Here is a 26,683-nt window from a genome sequence, read left to right as displayed (position 1 = left end):
TACACTCTTTTTAAATATTTTATATCTAAAATAAGTATATCTAAAATACCCCTGCCTATATAAATCAGCTAGAGTAATAATAACATATACATAGTTATTTAATATTCTTAAATATATATGAATATATATATATATATATATATATATATATATATTACTTATATTTATGTATTTAATATGTATTATTATGTTTATTTAATATACATTTATTTACTGTAAATATATCAAAGGAGTATTCAGGCCTTAGACATCTTATCCCCTATTTAAAGAGACTGCTGATGGGACCCCCGCAATCTCCATGCAGCACCCATCACGCCCCCTCCATTCATGTCTATGGGAGGGGGCGTGATGGGTGCTGCATGGAGATTGCGGGGGTCCCATGAGCAGTCTCTTTAAATGTTGCGTGACATTACGAGGGGGAGGGACCCCTGCGATCAGACATCTTATCCCCTATCCTTTGGATAGGGGATAATATGTATAAGGCTGGAATACCCCTTTAAATATAATGTTTTATCTAAAAAAGTAATAAATTATATAGCATACACAAAAGTGGTCTTCTCAAAAAGGGAAACTTCCAGAAAGGTGTCACTAAATATATCCATTCTTAATGGGGTACTCCGGACCTAAGACATCTTATCCCCTATTCAAAGCATAAGGAATAAGACGTCTGATCACAGGGGTCCTGCCGCTGGGGACCCCCGCAATCTGGCATGCAGCACCCACCTGCCATAGGGTGCACCCCCTCCCATAGACTTGCATTGCAGACTCGGAGGCTGCAGCACTGCATGAAGCTCCCACAGGTGGGTGCTGCATGCCAGATTATGAAGGGTCCCCGCCGGCGGGACCCCCGCGATCAGACATCTTTTCCCCTATCCTTTGGATAAGGGAAAAGATGTCTTAGGGCCAGAGTACCCCTTTAACTGGGGTCAGAAGTCAGTGTAAATGCTAATTTGGCACTATTTGTCAAATTTCTGATTTGGAACACTTTATATGTAATGTTTTAACTTTGTTTGACTGATAACTCATGTACATATGCAAAGATGTGCAAAAATATACTGTATTTGTACCGATATAATAAATGCAGACCACTAAGTTATGTTACCAGTAGTATTAGTAGGAAATGGATATCGAACGCATCGAAAAGTGAACAGACATGAACTTGCATGAGAAAAGCCTCCATATAATGAAGAAAACACAATCCTATCGAGGCTTTTCAAGACGCTACATTCTGGAATTAAACTTGTCATCTCTGTTTTCAGTGATTGACTGTGGTCATCCCGGAGTTCCTCCAAATGCAATTATTTCTGGGGAAAAGTTTACATTTGGATCTACTGTTCATTATTCTTGCACTGGAAGAAGAACCCTAATAGGCCATCCTAAAAGGACCTGTCAGTTAAATGGGCAATGGAGCGGATCTTTACCTCACTGCTCAGGTACGGAGAGCAAACAAAATATATGGATTTCACAGAAATGGTTTGAGATGTTCAATGTATGTCAATGTATAATGTGAAAATAGGGAGACTGCAGAAATTGAAGCAGTTGGTTTGGCGAGAGTTCCCGCTTATACACTGGAATTGGTTGGTACTGATGTGGCAGAGCTGAATTTTTTATATAAAGTTTTTTTTTAGTTTATTAATTTCGGTCAATAACATAAGATACATATGAAGAAAGATGGTCTTTGATCCTCTAGTAAACTGAAAAGCTATAAAACAAATACGCATTTGCATAGCATACAGGCTGTCAGACCCAGTTTATATGAAGAATGGGGGGGGGGGGGGAATGTTCAAAGACTTTTGTAATTAGTTCATTTTTTTGCACCTCAACAAGTGTTACCTGCTCCTCATTTTCGTAAGTGTGTTTGATCTTTTTTGAAGATTTGGGGCAAATCCTTTAATACCAGGTATACTTGGTATTAACTGTGACACTTTGTGCACCAGAAAGTTGTGCGACATCTTTGAAAATAGGGAGTAAATGACACAAAAAGCCTAGCCACGTCCCTTGGCTGATGTCGTACGAAATCTGGTGCTAAATATCTGAATAGATGGCGGTAATAGTGTGTGCCACATTTTAGGCAAATGTGGCACAGCTAAAGCAAAAAAAAGAGGTGATTAATTTTTTGAATAACCCCACCCCCATTGTTTCCTAGAAGTAATGCTGATTTTTTTATTTACAATTTTGTACAGAAAACACCTCTTAACCCCTTAAGGACTTAGCCCTTTTTCACCTTAAGGACTCGGCCGTTTTATGCACTTCTGACCACTGTCACTTTAAACATTAATAACTCTTGAATGCTTTTAGTTATCATTCTGATTCCGAGATTGTTTTTTCATGACATATTCTACTTTAACATATTGGTAAATTTTTGTGGTAACTTGCATCCTTTCTTGGTGAAAAATCCCCAAATTTGATGAAAAAAATTAAAATTTTGCCTTTTTCTAACTTTGAAGCACTCTGCTTGTAAGGAAAATGGATATTCCAAATAATTTTTTTTTGGTTCACATATAAAATATGTCTACTTTATGTTTGCATCATAAAATTTATGAGTTTTTACTTTTGGAAGACACCAGAGGGCTTCAAAGTTCAGCAGCAATTTTCACATTTTTCACCAAATTTTCAAACTCACTATTTTTCAGGGACCAGTTCAGGTTTGAAGTGGAATTGAAGGGTCTTCATATTAGAAATACCCCATAAAAGACCCCATTATAAAAACTGCACCCCCCAAATTATTCAAAATGACATTCAGTAAGTGTTTTAACCCTTTAGGTGTTTCACAGGAATAGCAGCAAATTGAAGGAGAAAATTCTAAATCTCCATTTTTTACACTTGCATGTTCTTGTAGACCCAATTTTTGAATTTTTGCAAGGGGTAAAAGGAGAACATTTTTACTTCTATTTGAAACCCAATTCCTCTTGAGTAAGCACATACCTCATATGTCTATGTTAATTGTTCGGCGGGCGCAGTAGAGGGCTCAGAAGGGAAGGAGCTTCAAATGGTTTTTGTGGGGCATGTCACCTTTAGGAAGCCCCTATGGTGCCAGAACAGCAAAAAAAAAAAAAACCACATGGCATACCATTTTGGAAACTAGACCCCTTGGGGAACATAACAAGGGGTAAAGTGAACCTTAATAATGAAAATTTTCTGCCGCAGCTCAAACTTGCAGCCAGATACTGTAAACCTCCGCCCATGTGAGTGTACCCTGTACATTCACATTTGGGGGGGGGAGAGAAACATCCAGCTGTTGCAAAACTACATCTCCCAGCATGTACGGTCTATAAGTACATGCTGGGAGTTGTAGTTTTGCAACAGCTGGAGGCATACTACTTTGGCTGGGGATGCTGGGGATTGTGCTAGTGTTTCACAACCATTGTGCCTCCAGCTGTTGCAAAAATGTAACTCCCAGCATGTACGGTGCATGCTGGGAATTGTAGTTTGCAACAGCTGGAGGCACACCGGTCGTGAAACACTGAGTTAAGTAAAAAAAACTCTGTGTTTCACAACCAGTGTGCCTTCAGCTGTTGCAAAACTACAACTCTCAGCAGTCACCGTCAGCCAACGGGCATGCTGGGAGTTGTAGTTATGAAACCAGCAGATGCACCACTACAACTCCCAGCATGCACATTAGCTGATTGGGCAAGCTGGGAGTTGTAGCTATACAACAGCTGAAGGTACACTTTTCCATAGAAAAAATGTGCCTCCAGCTGTTGCAAAACTAGAAGTCCCAGCATGCCCATAGGGGAATGCTGGGAGTTGTGGTGGTCTGCCTCCTGCTGTTGCATAACTACAGCTCCCAGCATGCCCTTTTTGCATGCTGGGAGCTGTTGTTAAGCAACAGCAGGAGTCTGTCACTCACCTCCATCTGCTGATCCCGCACACATGTCAGTCCCTCGTCGCCGCCTCCGCCACCGCCGCTCCTGGGGCCCTGATCCCAACAGGTACACCGGGGATCAGGGTCCCCAGCTGCCGGGGTCCACTTCCCGCACCCGCTCACATCCTCCGGAAGAGGGGCGGAGCAGGTTGCGGGAGTGACACCCGCAGCAGGTGCCCTGATTGGTCGGCTGGTAAACCGGCCGAGGAGTCAGGGAGATCGTGAGATGGCACCAACCCCTGCTGGCTATGGCCGTTCGGGGTCGTCAGAGACGGCCCCAATCAGCCAGTAATTCCGGGACACCGGGTCACTGGAGACCTGATTGACCCGGAATCCACCGCAGATCGCTGGCCTGAATTGTACAGCGATCTGCGGCCAACGCCGACATGGGGGGTCATCATGACCCCCCTGGGCGATATGCCACTAGGCCTGCTGAAGGATTTCAGCAGGCATCGAGCACCAGCTCCGCTCCAGCTGGCTGTGGGGGACCGGGAAAGCTCATGTTGTTTTCATACGTCCTCAGTCCTTAAGGACTCTGAAATGAAGACGTATGAGAACGTCATGAGTCCTTAAGGGGTTAATATCAAAATACCAAATCAGAGTCATATGAAGGTGCAATGGGGGTCATGCACCTCTATGGGCATTGGGTATAAAAACAATAATACTATGAGTTCTACATATGTAGAGTATGCATTGAATGTTGAACTCCATTTCGATATATTCGTTTTTTATGTTTTGATATATTTTTATTCTGTATTATTAATTTTCGTTATGGTTAATTTTCTTGTATCCAAGTTGGCCTTGATTAATGCTTCCTTTTAAGATTATTCTTGCTTCAAACGGATGCTGTACAATATATATGTAAATAAGTAGTGTATAACTAGAATATGATGAGAAAAAAAGTACTGCATGTGACAGAGTGATGCTTAAAGTGTCCATGTCATAAAAGGGACATGTCAAACATTTTGATCAGTTGGGGTCTGAGTGTTCAGACCCCCATCAATCTCTATATATAGCCGGAAGAGGAGGGTTGTTTTTTTTTAAGAAAGATGCCCAGGCTCAATACAATAAAAAACAAAGCTATACATATCATCCACAATTCCGTGCCTTAACAAAACACGTTGCATCTTGGTCATTAAACTACGTTTTATCATCCACATCATGTCCATCTGTTCTCGTAAGTGTCACGCCGAGCCGGCTACATCCACTGAAGTCTTCCCTTGATTGCATCCTCATCCACAATTCCGGCCTGTTCCTGGTAACACTGGTCTCCAGTGCTCTCCTCTTTCAGGTGCTGGGGTCCACTTTGTCAGTTGCTATCAGCCAATCAAAGGCTGCAGCAGTGTCTTGCCTCAACCAATGATTGGCTGAGCGGAAATATGGTGTATTTGGTCTGAGTGCCAGGAAGAGGAACGTGGCTCAGACCGTGGCTGGGCCGAATATGTTAGTTGCCCCTAAGCAAATTACTGGCTGTGGCAGGACACTGCTGCTCATTTTTTATTACTGCTTTGAGCCTGGGCAAATCCGCCTGATAACCTCTTTAAGTTAGTCTTTTGATAATGTTTTGCATCCTCGAATATTGTGTCATGTGTATATAGATCTTCATGTTGAGCTGATCACCATTTTATTAGAAAATTTCTATGTACTGTATTAGCCAGTACATAGAAAAGATAAAAATGGAGAATCTTTATTAATACTTTTTATTGACTAACTAAAAAGATAATGACAAAAAAACAAGCTTTTGAGACAACCTAGCTCTCTTCATTAGATCTGATGAAGATAGGTAGTTTTGAAAACTTGTTACCCATTATCCAATAAAAAAGTATTAAAGGGGTATTTTGGGATTAAATTTTTATTTGACTGTGCTGCAGATGCTGTAAAATTAGTGTAGTTCATAATAAAGTGTCTGTACCTGTGTTTGATGTCTGGTTTTGCAATGCAATATGGGATCTTTGCCCTGATTTTCATTTTTAACAGCATAGTATTGTCTCAGGCTTTTCCCAGGATACAGCGTGGTCTGAGGCATTACATCACTAGTCTGGTGTTGAAAGAGAGTGTGTCTGCTTCAATTGATGGAGTGACCACTGGGTTTGGGGGGGGGGGGGGTAGATCATTCTCCACAGGGCTGAAGGGAATTGTAGTTTCAACCACAGTACAACATGGAAGGGAGCCTAGATGTGCTGGAAAGTGAACTCACACTTACAAACAAGGGAGTTTTGGTTTCCCAAAAATGAAGCAGCAGTGTTATAGTGGACTCGCAACACAGCCATTTAGCCCAAAGACAAGCATGGATCCTTCCTAAGCATGTCCATTACTGTCTAGTAGGTAAGTACTAAAGTCACCTTATGGTGGATAACCATTTTAAGTACTACAGATTCTCATTTTTTATAATTTCACCCCTGTACTTTCTTATTTCTGAAAATACCATTGTTCCTCAAGTGTCGACTTCCAGGTCTCATAATAAGCAATCGGAACATAATTCTTAGTTACATTAAGGAAAAGCGAAGACACATATCCCATTGACTTTACATTCCGAAGCGTTATGAAAGGCAGAGAACATTAAAGAGGAAATGACCACTGGCTAATTATTTTAGTAGCGGAGCTTTCATTTAAACTTCATTTACGGGGTGATACTTCACGGTGTTCTGTCCTCCCATGTCATTGTTGTTAGAAGTTCATCCCTGATTACTGTATTTTCCGACAGCTTAAAGACTGTTACCACTTTTAGTGATAATTAGATTGTTCACAGAAATTACTGTAAATCGAGAAAATGGCATTTATTTGAATAGGCTTTCAGAAATGAAATTGTAGAACTGTGAATTAAATATCAGCATAAATGGAGTGGACTTATGATTTTAAAAAGTTGTGTGGAAAAGGGCACGAGGAGGATAGTTCTAGCCTGACTTCACTTACCTTTTGGAGCTTGGATGCAATTGCTGTGATATTTAAAGGGGATCTACCAGCTGTATTTGCTGCTAAGAGCTGCAAACCCTATTGGTTAGCCGCTAGAGTATACAAGCAAATTCTACCTTTTGCTGGATCAGATGGTGGTCGCTAAATGTATAAAATCACTTTTTTATTTCTCAGTGCCAAGGAGGTGGGGCTTAGCTGCTCAAGTGCAACTTCCTGGCATGCTTTTTTACCCGTTCACACCTCCCAGACCCAACTTGCCTAACAAACCGGTCTCTTTACATGAATCAAGGAGGAGCTGAGAGGTGTGGATGAGCGAGGAGGCATGCCAGGCTGTGGAAGTTGAGCAGCTTAAAGGGGTACTCTGCTTTAAACATTTTATCCCCTATCTCAAGGCTGGCAGCTGAGACTTCTGGAACATGGAAGCTTGCAGAGGAAGCTTTGTGACGTCACGCCACGCCTCCTCCATTCATGTCTTTGAGAGATGTGTGACAGCCACTACATAGCCATCACGCCTCCTCCCTTGAAGGTGAATGGAGGGGCGTGGCAGCCGCCTTCGCCAGTTATTGGGCATGGAGCGGAGTTCGCTCCATGCACCGATTGTCTGGGGAGCCACAACGGAGATCGCCGGGAACACCGCAATCTAATATCTTATCCCCTATCCTTTGGATAGAGGATAAAATGTTTACAGCGGAGTACCCCTTTAACCCCGCCGCATTGACACTTAGCTGAAAAATAAAAATAAGATTTTATAAGTTTGACAACCACCATAAACTCCAGAAAAGGTACATTTTGCTTTTACCCTATGGCTGTGTTTATTAACTAGTGTGCCTTCCACTGTTGCAAAACGACAACTCCCAGCATGCACGGACAGTCAAAGGCAGCCTAGAAGGCACAAGGGGGATTAGGATATGTATATATGCATTCACATAGACACACAAATATATAAAATATAAAATGTTTACAATATGTTTAATTTCCCAATTTTACATAATGCATATGTTTTGACTTATCTTGATTCATCCTCATGATTAAGCTCCTTCAAGCTTTAATATAAAAAGTACTGTGTCAACAAGGTTAATAAAGACAGTCCTGACTGTATACCCTGTGCTGCTTGAGATCTCCCTCATCTATGTATTACATGCTTAGTTCCTGTAGAGTTGCAGTTTTGCAGCAGCTAAAGAGCCACAGGTTGCAGAACGCTGCTGCAAGGACAATATGAGTCCAGATAAAACTTTGGTTGATCACTGGGCTTCCAGGAGCCGGCTGTTGGTTCATATTAAAGCGCTGTCACTATTGTGTCTAGAGATGCTGTATACTGCATTGAACAGTGCGTGAAACGTGCACATCTGGTGGCACACTTGCTGTACAGACCATATGCTTATTGGGTCAATGAACATCACTGCAGAAGTACTGTAGACCTAAACAACTATAGTTGTGCTATGTCTAGAGAGAGTGAGACCACTGGTGGTCACAAGATGAATTGACTTTATAAAAATATATTTATTAAATGCACAAATGGTACAATTACACAGTGACCCCTCGATCTACGATGGCCCCGACATACGATCATTTTAACATGACGATCACTTACCTGTCCCCGGGGCTCCGGCGCGTCCTCTTCGGGATCCTCTGCATCGCCGGCACTCTCCATTGTCGTCATCACTTCGCTGCACACGCCGTTCCCTCATCCAATAGGAGCGGCGTGCGTAGCGAGAGCGGTGACGGAGAGCGAGAATGCCGGGGAAGCAGAGGCCTTGCCGGAGCGTCGGGGACACCCCGGGGACGCGGAGACAGCGAGGGAAGGCGACATCCAGGGCAGCGGTGACGGTCCGGAGCGGCGGGGACATGTGAGTATAACCTCCAATACCAGTGGTCTTCAACCTGCGGACCTCCAGATGTAGCAAAACTACAACTCCCAGCATGCCCGGACAGCATGCTTTAAATTGCACGGATCCCTCAACATATGATGGTTTCAACAAAGGATGGTCCATTTGGAACGGATTACCATCGTATGTTGAGGGACCGCTGTATAAAAATGTGTCTACAGTAGTTATGAGGACACTAAATGGGTTGTCCTAACTAAAGGGGTGGTCCCTCTCTCCATATACAATTATGGAAAAATAAAAAAGGGAGCACCCCTTCTTTACTAAGAGCACGCAAAAACCTGCTAATATCAACCAAAATTCTAGTGGGCTTAGCTCCACCATGTTTCCCTGGCTGCCTATTCATCTTAATGAATGTTGTGTAATGTTACAAAACTGTTTGGCCAACCATAGTTTACCCAAGAACATAGCAGCTGATCGGCAAAGTTTTCAGCAGCCAAACTCATAGCCATTTGAATGATCATTCCAGCGGCTTGCTTTTTAAAAGAGGTTGGCATCACCCTTATAATAAAGGCATAAGAAAATCCTTAGGGAAAATTTAAAGTACCATATTTTTCGCCGTATAAGACGCAATTTTTCTTCCCCAAAACTGGGGGGGAAAAGTTGGTGCGTCTTATACAGTAAAATACACACCTATCGGGTCGGTCCCGGCGGCTATCAACGGCCGGGACCCGCGGCTAATACAGGACATCACCGATCGCGGTGATGCCCTGTATTAACCCTTCAGACGCGGCGATCAAAGCTGACCACCGCGTCTGAAGCGAAAGTGACAGTAACCCGGCTGCTCAGTCGGGCTGTTCGGGACCGCCGTGGTGAAATCACGACGTCCTGAACAGCTTACAGGACACCGGGAGGGACCTCACCTGCCTCCTCGGTGTCTGCTCCATGCTGGGATCCCCTGCATGGCGGCGCTCTCCTTCGACGTCGTCCCGCATGGTGTGCGTAGCGACGTAATGACGGCGACGTGATGACGGCGACGTGATGACAGCGACAGAGAGATTGGATCCCGGGGAAGAAGACGTCCGGAGCGTCGGGGACACCCCGGGGATGCGGCAACAGCGATGGAGTGACATCCAGGGCAGCGGTGACGGGTCCGGAGCGGCGGGGACACGTCAGTATTACCTCCTATCCAGTGGTCTTCAACCTGTGAACCTCCAGATGTTGCAAAACTACAACTCCCAGCATGCCTGGACAGCTGTTGGCTGTCCAGGCATGCTGGGAGTTGTAGTTTTGCAACATCTGGAGGTCCGCAAGTTGAAGATCACTGTTGGGTGCAGAATCTTTTTTTTTCTCTAGATTTTGCACCTTTAAAATTGGGTGCGTCTTATATGCCGATGCGTCCTATCGGGCGAAAAATACGGTACATCTGTTTTTAGAAAACATTTTCTAAAAACAGATGAAAAGACAAGAAAAAAAGTACATTAAATACCACATTTCCTCTTCTGCAGAGACTGCTGCCACAATCTGTTTTCCTGGCCTTAGGTTTTGTAAACATATCAGGATATAAGGATAAGAGGACACTTGGCTGGAGATTAATAATAACATATTAAAGAAGAAGAAGTAGCCCAGATTACGCCGAGAGAGTTATTCCAAATGTCAAAGACCTGGCAAAATAGGAACTGGCATCAAAACAAAAAGCAATATTCTAATTGTTCTGTTTATTAAAAATTTTAACACTTCCTCTAGTAGAGATAGCAAAATGTTTAGGGAGCCCAAGGGTCTGAAAAGATTTGTTCAATTTAAGTAAACACAGTGAAACCTCTTTGAGCTGACCACTGAAAGTTGCCCCAAAAGTGGTCTTTTGTGGGGGTGGTCAAAAGAAAAAGTCAGGCTAAAATGTTCACTGAAGTCTCCAAGATTGTACAGTGCACAGATAAACACAAATTATGATAAAAAATTTGTGACTTTTGTCATGTGTAAAATTATTGGGAGGGGGGGGGGGAGCTGAGGGTAGAGGTCATGGACTGACCAAGAATTTCTCCAGGCCTAAGGATAGATAGATAGATGTGAGATAGATGGATAGATAGATAGATAGATAGATAGATAGATATGGGATGGATAGATGTGAGATAGATATGAGATAGATAGATGTGAGATAGATTGATTGATAGATAGATAGATAGATAGATAGATATGAGATATATAGATGTGAGATAGATCGATAGATTGATAGATAGATAGATATGAGATTGATAGATAGATAGATAAATAGTGAGATAGATGTGAGATAGATTTGAGATAGATAGATAGATGTGAGAGTGAGTGATAGATAGATATGAGATAGATAGATAGATAGATAGATGTGAGAGAGAGAGTGATAGATAGATAGATATGAGATAGATAGATAGATAGATAGATGATACATAGATAGATAGATATAAGATAGATAGATAGATAGATAGATGTGAGAGAGAGTGATAAATAGATAGATAAGAAAAAATGCAGCAGCACTCCGTGGTAGATGAAAAAAGTGGAGTTAGGCTTTATTCATCAAGTGCAATACATGACGTTTCGACCGTCTCACATGGTCTTTGTCAAGCCAAGTCAAGGCTTGACAAAGACCGTGTGAGACGGTCGAAACGTCGTGTATTGCACTTGATGAATAAAGCCTAACTCCACTTCTTTCATCTACTACGGAGTGCTGCTGCATTTTTTCTTATATTTTGGGGACCCTTCCCGGGTTGGACCCGGCCTGCACCCGTAACCAGCATAGGAATGCAGTTCTCCTACAAGAATTTAGAAAGATAGATATGAGATAGATAAATAAATACATACAGCGTTTTTTTTTCCTTTTTAATTCAAATATATAAAAATATATAGCTGAAGATGTACAGTAAATATATATATATATATATATATATATATATATATATATATTTATAAAATATAATTTAGTTTCCCAGTTATATAACGTAACATATGGCAAACTAAAATTAAGAGATTAATTTTTCAGCTTTCTTTAATTAAAATTCCTGTTGTTAAAGCGTCATGTCTAAGAAGTTCTGCAGAGACGTATGTGTGTACTATAAATATTCCTAATTACGGCTTCAGGCGAGCCACACCTGTCACATGTAGACATCTTGTATCTGCAACACGGAGGGATCATTCTGTCACCGGGTAATCCGCCATCTCTCTTTAATGTTCTCATTACAACAATTTCTTACAACCTCATTTAGAATGTTTTTTTCATTTTTCACTTTCTTCTCCCTGTGACAACCTGCTCCTTAATCTGACAGGGATTAGCACGGTGGTCTTGTATTCAGACATGGGGGAATGAAATACATTGTCACATGAGAGGAATTATATACAAGGATAGACATCTTTTAATTGTTCCCAAAATGAAGAAGATAAGACAATGTCCCTATGGAGGAATGACTGCAAACCCTACTGGTTATTTTTTCTTTCTTTGAATCTCTGTTGCTAGGCGATAGGATTGTAATTTAAAACCACTATGAAAAATCTATAGGAAACCGGCTGCAATAAGCATAAAATAATGATACATTGTTTATAAAGGAAGACTGGTGCCTAATTTGGGGATTTCTTTCTTGGGTAGCAAATGTCTGTGTGCTGGAAGGAAGAAAAATAATATGCAATAAATAAATTGAGGGAAATACATAAAATATCATAAAACAGATATGGAAAGAAAGTTAATAAAATATAAATAAAATAAAAATAGACAAAAAGATAGGTAGCTGTAGCAGGTGCCATCTGTACAGAAGGACTGTTTTTTTATTTTTTTTATAGCACAATGTTCTCATACACTCACAAATGGCATAGCACACTGTAACACAATACTCAAATAAAATAGTACCACCAACTAATACACCTCCTTTATGTAAAGCTTCTGGCTTCTAGTGATGCTGACTGCAACCCCTAGTGGATGAAAGTAACAACACCCCCCAGGCCTCTAGTGGCTGTAACTTATGGGAAACTAAGAAGATGAGAATGTTTGTTGTTTTTATCATATCAGGGGGAAGTGAGCATCCGCCCTAAATGGCGGATCGACAATTTTGAGCCGGTCCCTCCCTTTCGCTAAAGTGCATGGGCATTGAAGTTAACAAAACAAACATGTCAGGGAACAAGTCAGGAACATTACGGAACCAATAAACAGATATATAAGTATAAACAAGGCAGGATATAGCATACTAACATACAGTTCAGAAACCAGAATCAAGATTGATGGCCGATATGATAATATGAACAAGACTAGATATGAGGAAAAGTTTAAAGCATGCAAACCCAGGATATGCAGGGGATGAACAGGTTAACTGAATGTCAGAACACTAAACGGGTCAGGAAACACTGTTCACACTGGACTAAGAACAAGGAACACACTAGACTCCCTACTCCAACCATGGAGGGACATCAATACCAAAGCCAAATAGGCTCCTAGCCAGCAGGCACTCTCCACCGAGTGATCAGGATACTAGCCTGAGAGGGAACAGAAATTCTTAATACAAGCAAACACGGAAACAGACACAAAACTAAATCACTCATAGATAGACGGAATAGCACAAGGCTCAGAACAGGATTCTATCCTCGGAGTTGCAGGATCAAACAAGGTCAAAACAGGACTGACAAGACGCACAGTGTACAGACTAAAGCAACACAAAGCAAATGCAGAACGAACATACAAAAAAACTAAAACCTGACAAATGTACTAAAACAAAGCAGGCTAAAATCTATATCAAACAGGACAGATAATCATGGTTAAACTCAGGATATGTGCACAGACAGACATAGTGAACATCAAGCCAACATGGCCAGAGTACAGGTCTAATCACCAGCAAAGAACAGCGCCTGAAGAGGTCTTATATATCCTCCCAGAGCTCAAGTAAAGAAGGTTAACTCTTCCCATCCCAGGAAAAACTAACACGTAAACTGTTCAGACATAAACAATGTCTGAACAAAGCAGAAAATAGAAAATATAAAATACAAATAAATGGACATTACACTACCATTGTGGGGAGTCTACCTTTAGGGGGAAAACTATCTGCAGGGGGTCCTAAATACTGGGGGCAAACTTCTTACTACTAGAAAACTACCAGAAAACTACCAGAAAACTAACTGTCCCAGCCGTAACATTAGGCCTCTGTCACTATTTTTTTATTATGGCCCACAAATTATTTTACAACTATTCAAATGGTCCTTGGCAGAAAAAAATGTTTCCCACTTCTGCACTAGAAAGTAAAGTGATTTCTTTTTTAAATGTCATTTATTTATGATTTTTTTTTTTATCATTTTAGTCCTGCAACTATGTATAATTTGGATAGATAGATAAACATAGATAGATAGATAGCAACAGGAGAATACAGCAGCACACTGCTAGCACATATATATATATATATATATATATATATATATATATATAAAACATGAGTATATAGATACAACATGAGAAGCTATTCAGCAGTAAATGAAAGTATAAAATTGTGAAGTAATGAAATAGTGAGATAACTAGCTTGCAATTTGGCGGCCAAATAGCTTGGACTGTCCCACCACGGTAAGGTGATCTCATTGGGACGGACCCTTCACTATGAATATGCCTCTGTGTGAATAGAGCAGCAGGCATTGCAGGATCTGGAACATCCAAATCACCTTATTTACACCTGATAGAGGTGGGTGCGGTACAAGAACCACCAATGAGGTAGCCACTCCCCCATATGTGTAATACAAACAAAGAATAAGTTGGCCAGCACTATTGATTCCAAACTATTATACGGACCTGGCTTACAGGTGCAGGCTGCTGGGCTACATATACAGCAACAGGAGAATACAGAAGCACACTGCTAGCACAAAGATATAGATAAAACATGAGTATATAGATACAACATGAAAAGCTATTCAGCTATGGTGCAAGAAATCTATATATATAAAACTCAACGTGTGTGTGTGTGTGTGTGTGTGTGGGTGTGTGTGTGTATGTTCCAGCATCACGCCCAAACCGCTAAAGATATTAACATGAAACTTGGCACACATGTTACTTATATGTCAACAACAAACATAGGATAGGTGATTTAACCCTTACTCACCCCCATTTGCCAGGGGTGGGGTTTATGCTTAAAGTCCCATACAAGTCAATGGGAAATATATGTTACTGCATAACTTCCAAACGGCTGGAGATATTTCGATAATACTTGGTCACATATTACTTATATGTCCACTTAAAATATAGGATAGTTAATTTAACCCTTAACTACCCCCATTTGTGAGGGTCGGGGTTGTTGTTTAAAGTCCCATGCAAATCTATGGGAAATGTATGTTCCCACATAACTTCTGTACGGCTGGACATATTTCAATACCTGGTACACATATTACGGGTCAGGATAGGAGGTCGGGATAGGACGTCGGGATATGAGGACTGGATAGGAAGATGGGATAGGAGGATGGGATAGGAGGACTGGGATAGGAAGACAGGATAGGAGGTCAGGATAAGGGGTCAGGATAGGAGGTCGAGATAGGATGTCGAGATAGGAGGACAGGATATGAGGATGGGATAGTAGGTCGAGATAGGAGGTCGAGATCGGATGTCGAGATAGGAGGTCGAGATAGGAGGACGGGATAGGAGGTCAGGATAGGAGGTCGAAATAGGAGGTCGAGATAGGAGGTCGAGCGAGATTGGAGGACCAGATAGGAGGACAGGATAGGAGGACGAGATAGGAGGACAGGATGGGAGGTTCGAGATAGGAGGTCGAGATAGGAGGACGGGATAGGAGGACGGGATAGGAGGTCTGGAGAGGAGGTAGGGATAGGAGGTCGAGATAGGAGGTCGAGATAGGAGGACGGGATAGGAGGATGGGATAGGAGGTCAGGATAGGAGGACGGGATAGGAGGATGGGATAGAAGGTCGGGATATGAGGACGGGATATGGGGTTGGGATATGACAACAATATATGAGTTTATGAAGTCAAAAGCTTCCTCCTTTATTTTCCTCCCCAACAACGATTAGGAAGGAAAAACCGGGCAACGCCGGGTACTCAGCTAGTGGAAATATAAAATTATGAAGTTATGAAATAGTGAGGATGTTCCAGATCCTGCAATGCCTGCTGCTCTATTCACACAGAGGCATATTCATAGTGTAGGGTCTGTCCCAATGAGGTCACCTTACCGTGATGGGATGGTCCAAGCTATTTTGCCGCCAAATTGCAAGCTAAGTATCTCACTATTTCATTACTTCACAATTTTATACTTTCATTTACTGCACCATAGCTGAATAGCTTCTCATGTTGTATCTATATACTCATGTTTTATCTATATATTTGTGCTAGCAGTGTGCTGCTGTATTCCCCTGTTGCTGTATATATAGATACAACAGGAAAACTATTCAGCTATGGTGCAAGAAATGGAAATATAAAATTATGAAGTTATGAAATAGTGAGGATGTTCCAGATCCTGCAATGCCTGCTGCTCTATTCACACAGAGGCATATTCTTAGTGTAGGGTTTGTCCCAATGAGGTCACCTTACCGTGGTGGGACGGTCCAAGCTATTTGGTCGCCAAATTGCAAGCTAAGTATCTCACAATTTCATTACTTCTCAATTTTATACTTTCATTTACTGCACCATAGCTGAATAGCTTCTCATGTTGTATCTATGTACTCATGTTTTATCTATATCTTTGTGCTAGCAGTGTGCTGCTGTATTCTCCTGTTGCTGTATATTTAGCCCAGCAGCCTGCACCTGTAAGCCAGGTCCGTATAATAGTTTGGAATCAATAGTGCTGGCCAACTTATTATTTGTTTAGATAGATAGATAGATAGATAGATAGATAAATAGATATGACATATATATATATATATATATATATATATATATATATATAAATAGATGGATATGAGATAGATATAACAGAGAGATGGATAGATATGATATATATATATATATATATATATATATATATATATATATATATATACATATACAGTATATACTCGAGTATAAGCCAAGTTTTTCAGCACAATTTTTCGTGCTGAAAACACCCCCTCGGCTTATACTCAAGTGAACTCTCCGCCTGTCAATCCCTGACAAGGGGATGATGACGAGGGGGAGGATGACGGGGGTGATGATGACGGGAGTGATGATGACGGGGGTAATGATGACGGGGTGATGATGACGGGGGTGATGTTGACAAGGGTGATGATGACGGGGGTGTTAATGACGGGGGTCTGGATGATGACATGGGGGGGATGATGTATTTCCCACCTTAGGCTTATAGTCGAGTGAACAACTTTTCCTGGGTTTTTGGGGTGAAATTAGGGGCCTTGGCTTATATTCGGGTCGGCTTATACTCGAGTATATACAGTACACACACACACACACACACACACACACACACACACACACACACACACATATATATATATATATATATATATATATATATTAGATAGATAGATAGATAATAGAATAATAGATATGGATGAACAATAAATTGTGTTTTCCTTTCAGTAGCATAGAAAATAGTAATACAAACCCAGTTATTAAAGGAAGCAAAGCAAAATCAATAATATTTTTTATAAACCCTTTTGCTGGTAGTGTCTGATCGTTCTAGATAAAACTAAGACGCTGTATTGTTTCTCATCTCTCTAAACTTTATTTGCAAAGGTGACATTTATTGAAATGTTGTATCACGGACCATTGAATGTGCCCTGTTCATCTGGCATAATTTCTGAAGGGGTCACAGAAAGGGTAGAGTCTGATGCTGTAGGTGTAAAGATGGCTAGTGTTGTTTATCTAAGAAGACTGTGCAGACGCATTAATGCCGCTCATTCTATATCAATGATCTCTGATGTTTATGACGTATCTGTGTACAAATAGGTTCACAATGAAGAAAATCAAATATCCACATCTTAAAATGTACATATCATTTTATATTTATATATTCTAATAAATTCTAAGCCCTCACTCCTTTTTTGAATTGTAGAATGGCTTGTTGCTCTTTAATGTTTGATTTAGCTCAGACATGTTTTCTCTGTTGTGAAGTGGTATAGAGTATGTTGACACAATATAAATAATAATAATAATATTATTATTATTATTTATTATTTATATAGTGTCAACATACTCTATACCACTTCATTGTATTGTGTAGTTGGAAAAAGTAACTAATAATAATAATAATAATAATAATGATAATAACAATAACAATAATAATAATAATTATTATTATTATTATTTGTTACTTTTTCCAACTACACAATACATGTCAAAAGAAACCGTGAGAACATCTACCTAGGAACAGCTACATAAGGTAGCATTCATGCTTAGGATGTGGGGTCCAAGGTTCTATGATAGATAGGGGCCTCTGTGATCGATTCTGCATTAGACAAAATGTATGCAGTGTTCATTACATACTGGCCAAATCTTTAGGCTAACGTCAGCTTTAGAAATGTGCGGGCATATGTTGACTTTTAACCTCACCTATAAGAATAGACAATGTTTTAATAAAACATAAGTAAAGAGTATAAAAATTCAGCTCTGCTATTTAAAAAGGTTGTCTCTGTTATATCTTGAATTTAAAAACATTTATTTATTTATTAATTTAGATATTTATTGAGCATCAATTTTTTTCATATAACCATAGTGAATTGTTTTGCTACATCTATATACTCAATAAATCACGTTTCTTGTCATCAAGTCATACACATGTACTGTAGCACCTCCCAGCTTGTTCATAGTGATGCATAGAGCACCTTTCCAACCAACTCTCTTTAAGGGCGCTCAGCACATATAAAGGGAGCGGCCATGCATATGGCATATGGCCATGCAACTCGCTTTACTTCATTTGGTTTTGCATTTATTACTACTCACCTACCATAGAAGCGCAGTTGTTTGGTGTCTCTCAAGGACAGCTGAACTGCAGTGCAATGGGCATGGTGACAGCAATCTGTATTTAAAAGACTCAAAGTGTATGTTACGCCGAGCGCTCCGGGTCCCCGCTCCTCCCCGGAGCGCTCGCTACACTTCCCTCACTGCAGCGCCCCGGTCGGTTCCACGGACCCGGGGCGCTGCGTTACCACCTCCGGCCGGGATGCGATTCGCGATGCGGGTAGCGCCCGCTCGCGATGCGCACCCCGGCTCCCGTACCTTACTCGCTCCCCGTCAGTTCTGTCCCGGCGCGCGCGGCCCCGCTCCCTAGGGCGCGCGCGCGCCGGGTCTTTGCGATTTAAAGGGCCACTGCACCGCTGATTGGTGCAGTGGTTCCAATTAGTGTTTACACCTGTGCACTTCCCTATATCACCTCACTTCCCCTTCACTCCCTCGCCGGATCTTGTTGCCCTAGTGCCAGTGAAAGCGTTCCTTGTGTGTTCCTTGCCTGTGATTCCAGACCTTCTGCCGTTGCCCCTGACTACGATCCTTGCTGCCTGCCCCGACCTTCTGCTACGTCCGACCTTGCTTCTGTCTACTCCCTTGTACCGCGCCTATCTTCAGCAGCCAGAGAGGTTGAGCCGTTGCTAGGGGATACGACCTGGTCACTACCGCCGCAGCAAGACCATCCCGCTTTGCGGCGGGCTCTGGTGAAAACCAGTAGTGACTTAGAACCGATCCTCTAGCACGGTCCACGCCAATCCCTCTCTGGCACAGAGGATCCACTACCTGCCAGCCGGCATCGTGACAGTAGATCCGGCCATGGATCCCGCTGAAGTTCCTCTGCCAGTTGTCGCTGACCTCACCACGGTGGTCGCCCAGCAGTCACAACAGATTGCGCAACAAGGCCAACAGCTGTCTCAACTGACTGTTATGCTACAACAGTTACTACCACAGCTCCAGCAATCATCTCCTCCGCCAGCTCCTGTACCTCCTCCGCAGCGAGTGGCCGCTTCTGGAATACGACTATCCTTGCCGGATAAATTTGATGGGGACTCTAAGTTTTGCCGTGGCTTTCTTTCCCAATGTTCATTACACTTGGAGATGATGTCGGACCAGTTCCCCACTGAAAGGTCTAAGGTGGCTTTCGTAGTCAGCCTGCTGTCTGGAAAAGCCCTGGCTTGGGCCACACCGCTCTGGGACCGCAATGACCCCGTCACTGCCTCTGTACACTCCTTCTTCTCGGAAATTCGAAGTGTCTTTGAGGAACCTGCCCGAGCCTCTTCTGCTGAGACTGCCCTGTTGAACCTGGTCCAGGGTAATTCTTCCGTTGGCGAGTATGCCGTACAGTTCCGTACCCTTGCTTCAGAATTATCCTGGAATAATGAGGCACTCTGCGCGACCTTTAAAAAAGGCCTATCCAGCAACATTAAAGATGTGCTGGCCGCACGAGAAATCCCTGCTAACCTACATGAACTCATCCATCTTGCCACTCGCATTGACATGCGTTTTTCCGAACGGCGTCAGGAGCTCCGCCAGGATATGGACTCTGTTCGCACGAGGCGTTTCTTCTCCCCGGCTCCTCTCTCCTCTGGTCCCCTGCAATCTGTTCCTGTGCCTCCCGCCGTGGAGGCTATGCAGGTCGACCGGTCTCGCCTGACACCCCAAGAGAGGACACGACGCCGCATGGAGAATCTCTGCCTGTACTGTGCTAGTACCGAACACTTCCTGAAGGATTGTCCTATCCGTCCTCCCCGCCTGGAAAGACGTCCGCTGACTCCGCACAAAGGTGAGACAGTCCTTGATGTCTACTCTGCTTCTCCACGTCTTACTGTGCCTGTGCGGATGTCTGCCTCTGCCTTCTCCTTCTCTGCTGTGGCCTTCTTGGACTCTGGATCTGCAGGAAATTTCATCTTAGCCTCTCTCGTCAACAGGTTCAACATCCCGGTGACCAGTCTCGCCAGACCCCTCTACATCAATTGTGTAAACAATGAAAGATTGGACTGTACTATACGTTTCCGCACGGAGCCCCTTCTAATGTGCATCGGATCTCATCACGAGAGGATTGAACTGTTGGTCCTCCCCAATTGCACTTCTGAAATCCTTCTTGGACTTCCCTGGCTTCAACTCCATTCCCCAATCCTGGATTGGTCCACTGGGGAGATCAAGAGTTGGGGGCCCTCTTGTTCCAAGGACTGCTTAAAACCGGTTCCCAGTAAACCTTGCCGTGTCCCTGTGCTTCCTCATGTAACCGGTCTCCCTAAGGCCTATATGGACTTTGCGGACGTTTTTTGCAAAAAACAAGCTGAGACTCTACCTCCTCACAGGCCTTATGATTGTCCCATTGACCTCCTCCCGGGCACTACTCCACCCCGGGGCAGAATCTATCCTCTGTCCGTCCCAGAGACTCTTGCCATGTCTGAATACGTCCAAGAAAATTTAAAAAAGGGCTTTATCCGTAAATCCTCCTCTCCTGCCGGAGCCGGATTTTTCTTTGTGTCCAAAAAAGATGGCTCTCTACGTCCTTGCATTGACTACCGCGGTCTTAATAAAATCACGGTTAAGAACCGCTACCCCCTACCCCTCATCTCTGAACTCTTTGATCGTCTCCAAGGTGCCCATATTTTTACCAAACTGGACTTAAGAGGTGCTTATAATCTCATCCGCATCAGAGAGGGGGATGAATGGAAAACGGCATTTAACACCAGAGATGGTCACTTTGAGTATCTGGTCATGCCCTTTGGTCTATGCAACGCCCCTGCCGTCTTCCAAGACTTTGTTAATGAAATTTTTCGTGATCTACTATACTCCTGTGTTGTTGTATATCTGGACGATATCCTGATTTTTTCTGCCAATCTTGAAGAACACCGCCAGCATGTCCGTATGGTTCTTCAGAGACTTCGTGATAATCAACTCTATGCCAAAATAGAGAAATGTCTGTTTGAATGCCAATCTCTTCCTTTTCTAGGATACTTGGTCTCTGGCCAGGGACTACAAATGGACCCAGATAAACTCTCTGCCGTCTTAGATTGGCCACGCCCCTCCGGACTCCGTGCCATCCAACGTTTTTTGGGGTTCGCCAATTATTACAGGCAATTTATTCCACATTTTTCTACCATTGTGGCTCCTATTGTGGCTTTAACAAAAAAAAATGCCGATCCCAAGTCTTGGCCTCCTCAAGCGGAAGACGCCTTTAAACGACTCAAGTCTGCCTTTTCTTCGGCTCCCGTGCTCTCCAGACCTGACCCATCTAAACCCTTCCTATTGGAGGTTGATGCCTCCTCAGTGGGAGCTGGAGCTGTCCTTCTACAAAAAAACTCTTCCGGGCATGCTGTTACTTGTGGTTTTTTTTCCAGGACCTTCTCTCCGGCGGAGAGGAACTACTCCATCGGGGATCGAGAGCTTCTAGCCATTAAATTAGCACTTGAGGAATGGAGGCATCTGCTGGAGGGATCAAGATTTCCAGTTATTATTTACACCGATCACAAGAACCTCTCCTACCTCCAGTCTGCCCAACGGCTGAATCCTCGTCAGGCCAGGTGGTCTCTGTTCTTTGCCCGATTTAATTTTGAAATTCACTTTCGGCCTGCTGATAAAAACATTAGGGCCGATGCTCTCTCTCGTTCCTCAGATGCCTCTGAAATTGAACTCTCTCCTCAACACATCATTCCTCCTGACTGCCTGATTTCCACTTCTCCAGCCTCCATCAGGCAAACTCCTCCAGGAAAGACCTTTGTTTCTCCACGCCAACGCCTTGGGATCCTCAAATGGGGTCACTCCTCCCATCTCGCAGGTCATGCGGGCATCAAGAAATCTGTGCAACTCATCTCTCGCTTCTATTGGTGGCCGACTCTAGAGACTGATGTGGTGGACTTTGTGCGAGCCTGCACTATCTGTGCCCGGGATAAGACTCCTCGCCAGAAGCCCGCTGGTTTTCTTCATCCTCTACCTGTCCCCGAACAACCTTGGTCTCTGATTGGTATGGATTTTATTACTGACTTACCCCCATCCCATGGCAACACTGTTATTTGGGTGGTCGTTGATCGATTCTCCAAAATGGCACATTTCATCCCTCTTCCTGGTCTTCCTTCAGCGCCTCAGTTGGCTAAACAATTTTTTGTACACATTTTTCGTCTTCACGGGTTGCCTACACAGATCGTCTCGGATAGAGGCGTCCAATTTGTGTCTAAATTCTGGAGGGCTCTCTGTAAACAACTCAAGATTAAATTAAATTTTTCTTCTGCATACCATCCTCAATCCAATGGACAAGTAGAGAGAATTAACCAGATCTTGGGTGACTATTTACGACATTTTGTTTCCTCCCGCCAGGATGACTGGGCAGATCTTCTACCTTGGGCCTAATTCTCGTATAATTTCAGAATCTCTGAATCTTCCTCCAAATCTCCGTTTTTCGTGGTGTACGGCCGTCACCCTCTTCCCCCCCTCCCTACCCCCTTGCCCTCTGGTCTGCCCGCTGTGGATGAAATTTCTCGTGATCTTTCCACCATATGGAAAGAGACCCAAAATTCTCTCTTACAGGCTTCTTCTCGCATGAAGAGATTCGCAGATAAGAAAAGAAGAGCTCCTCCCATTTTTTCCCCTGGAGACAAGGTATGGCTCTCCGCTAAATATGTCCGTTTCCGTGTCCCGAGCTATAAGTTGGGACCACGCTATCTTGGTCCTTTTAAAGTTTTGTGTCAAATTAATCCTGTCTCTTACAAACTTCTTCTTCCTCCTTCTCTTCGTATCCCTAATGCCTTTCACGTCTCTCTTCTTAAACCTCTCATCCTCAACCGTTTTTCTCCTAAATCTGTTCCTCCCACTCCTGTTTCCGGCTCCTCGGACATCTTCTCTGTTAAAGAGATTTTGGCCTCTAAAAAGGTCAGGGGAAGAACTTTTTTTTTAGTGGATTGGGAGGGTTGTGGTCCAGAAGAGAGGTCCTGGGAACCTGAGGACAATATCCTGGACAAAAGTCTGATCCTCAGGTTCTCAGGCCCCAAGAAGAGGGGGAGACCCAAGGGGGGGGGTACTGTTACGCCGAGCGCTCCGGGTCCCCGCTCCTCCCCGGAGCGCTCGCTACACTTCCCTCACTGCAGCGCCCCGGTCGGTTCCACGGACCCGGGGCGCTGCGTTACCACCTCCGGCCGGGATGCGATTCGCGATGCGGGTAGCGCCCGCTCGCGATGCGCACCCCGGCTCCCGTACCTTACTCGCTCCCCGTCAGTTCTGTCCCGGCGCGCGCGGCCCCGCTCCCTAGGGCGCGCGCGCGCCGGGTCTTTGCGATTTAAAGGGCCACTGCACCGCTGATTGGTGCAGTGGTTCCAATTAGTGTTTACACCTGTGCACTTCCCTATATCACCTCACTTCCCCTTCACTCCCTCGCCGGATCTTGTTGCCCTAGTGCCAGTGAAAGCGTTCCTTGTGTGTTCCTTGCCTGTGATTCCAGACCTTCTGCCGTTGCCCCTGACTACGATCCTTGCTGCCTGCCCCGACCTTCTGCTACGTCCGACCTTGCTTCTGTCTACTCCCTTGTACCGCGCCTATCTTCAGCAGCCAGAGAGGTTGAGCCGTTGCTAGGGGATACGACCTGGTCACTACCGCCGCAGCAAGACCATCCCGCTTTGCGGCGGGCTCTGGTGAAAACCAGTAGTGACTTAGAACCGATCCTCTAGCACGGTCCACGCCAATCCCTCTCTGGCACAGAGGATCCACTACCTGCCAGCCGGCATCGTGACAGTGTATACATTGGTCCCTCAACATAAAATATTGATTTGTTCTGGGACGACAATTGCATGTTGAAACCATTGTATGTTGAGTACCTATGTCTATAGAAAACTGCCTGTACAGTTAAATCATACTTTACCATGATGTTGGTCCAGCAGCAGGATGTTTAAAACTCCCGGACAATCTCTGCAGCCCAAGAGTAACGCAATCAGTGGATGAACCAGAAGTCCCATGCAAGACTGGTAAAAAAGACTGGGCAACACCAGATACTCAGCTAGTATGGAATAAAACAGGCCTTAATAGTCATATCCTACATCTTGCTTTATGCCAGACATTTGACAATATATAAAAATAATCCCTGACTTTTAAGTAGAAGTTCAATAAGGCAAAGTCATTTTCTCATATCTTATTCAGATATTCTAAGTTAATAAAGAGGGCTGTGTTTTCAGGACCCCATCTTTTGGGCAGAGAGAAAACCAGTTGCAAATTGTCTCTTTTTCAATAAGACCTGTCCTGATGCATTTAAATAAACGCTGTGCAATACCTCATTTTTCCTGCGGAGGTGCTGCAGGGAAATTGTAGCAATTTGCACTCAAGAAACTGCAACTGTTTTCTATTATAGGAGATTACAATAGTAATGATTGTACTTCTCTGTAAAGCTTCTCATAACAAAAGGATATAATTTACATTGTTTACAGACAGTGCGCAGGAGCATCACCTTGTACTGGTCACTCATGTGTGATGAATCGCTTTTTAATGCCTGGCCATTAAACCTCTGTAATGTGGAGACTTTGTCTTATGTTGAATTTCTGCCCGAACAGCAGTGTGCTATAAATACTCAACATTGTAGTCATTCTAAGAATGCATTCTCTGCTTACATAGGATTTCAAGGCACAGACCCCCCCCCCCCTTCCGTTTCCATATGACCTGTGTTTTTTATGTTGAATATAATATTAGTAAATAGAAATCTGGCAACCTCTGCCAGAATCAATGCTTAATGGGGTACTCTGGCCCTAAGACATTTTATCCCCTATCCAAAGGGTATGGCATTAGATGTCTTAGGACCAGAGTACCCCTTTAATGTCTGCATGGTTAGTAAGCCCTGTCATTTTGACTGCGATGCAGTTTCGGTAGATTTTGGCAGAACCCAGATCCACCGCGGAACTTCTGCTATGGATCCCTCGAAGCGTGCACACGATAGCTAAATCCCATTTGATAAAAGGAATGCTGCTTCAAGTTGGATTCTGCTTGGAATAATCTTTGTAACTTTCCATAGTGTGTCTGGACCCTAAGACTGCAATTAACATATAAATATTTGAGGACTTGATTTTTGCAGGATAAGCAGTTCAAGGAACAGATAATTTGGCAGAATAAATATTAATATATTTGTTAATGATTTATGGTAAAACAAATAATTCCACTATACACCATTTACCATTGTGATGCTAAAGAGGTTAAACTCCAGAACAGTTACCCATTATCTCAGCCATTGTTGCTGTAGATCAGATGCCAATCACAACTATCCACTCTTCCTCGGCACTTCTCATAGGAAGAGTCTCCCCAAGCCCACTATTGCATACATGTATGTGGTTATATGGTAATATACCGCTTTCCCCTATATACATGTCTGTAATATTGTGGAAAAGAGTAAAAGGAAAATAGTTTCCTATGCCTAAATGAAAATGAATGCCCGCCTTTTTGTTAATAGTCACGTGTGTAACAAATATGTCCTTCCCTTGCAGGTGATGCCACTGGTTGGTGTGGAGACCCTGGAGTACCTGCTCATGGCTCCAGAGAAGGGACAGAGTTCAGAACTAAAAGTATAATGAGATTTAGCTGTGAGGTTGGCTATGTCCTTTATGGGTCAGAAGAGAGAACATGTCTGAGTAATGGATCATGGACAGGAAGACAACCAGAATGTAAAGGTATGTTCACCTGGTATATATTTCTGAAAAATGAAAATTCTACCAGAATTTGTTACTGTTCAGCAGTTTTCCTATGAAGTTCAATTTCTTGTCTATTTCTTTCTTGGAAGCATCAATGTATTTTTTTGCCAAAAAATGTATAAATAAATAAATAAATAAATAAATAAATATATATATATATATTTTGGACATTTACAGCGGACCAGATATGTTAATTAAATTTATTAGCATTTTACTTTTGTAAAATGCGAAAATGGTGTGATTATATTTTTTATTGGGGAAGGGGGGAGGGGCTTATTAACTTTTTTAAACACCTTTTTTTGGGCTATTTATTTTAAATTTTTTAAATACCCATAGTCTTTTTGTTACTGTTTAGTTCTATGTATAGGCATATCACTGACCAGGGATATTGGCGATCTACTGGTACAAAAAGATCCCTGGAGAAGCATGGAACAGGTAAGCAGAGCTGAGGCCTCCATTTTCACTTATCAGACCCCCACAATCATGCTGTGGGGGTCCTGTGTGTAAATATAAGCCCCACAACGGCTTTAAAGGAAAACGGTCACC

The 26,683-nt window shown here is 43.0% G+C and overlaps 1 protein-coding gene across 6 annotated transcripts in view; it reads left to right on the top strand.

The window, feature by feature from the left end:
• The window catches only part of CSMD3 (CUB and Sushi multiple domains 3), a 1,342,864-nt gene that overhangs the window by 1,191,939 nt on the left and 124,242 nt on the right, over positions 1-26,683 (top strand). For all 6 annotated transcript variants that reach the window (XM_056522623.1, XM_056522621.1, XM_056522626.1 and 3 more), the window contains 2 exons: positions 1,260-1,433; positions 25,934-26,116. In XM_056522623.1, the coding sequence (XP_056378598.1) occupies positions 1,260-1,433; positions 25,934-26,116 (357 nt within the window). The remainder of the gene's footprint in view (positions 1-1,259; positions 1,434-25,933; positions 26,117-26,683) is intronic.

This window comes from Hyla sarda, chromosome 5, assembly GCF_029499605.1.
Source record: "Hyla sarda isolate aHylSar1 chromosome 5, aHylSar1.hap1, whole genome shotgun sequence".
Taxonomy (NCBI): domain Eukaryota; kingdom Metazoa; phylum Chordata; class Amphibia; order Anura; family Hylidae; genus Hyla; species Hyla sarda.
The sequence above is the reverse complement of the archived record's forward strand: the minus strand, read 5'-3'. Positions and strand labels throughout refer to the sequence as shown.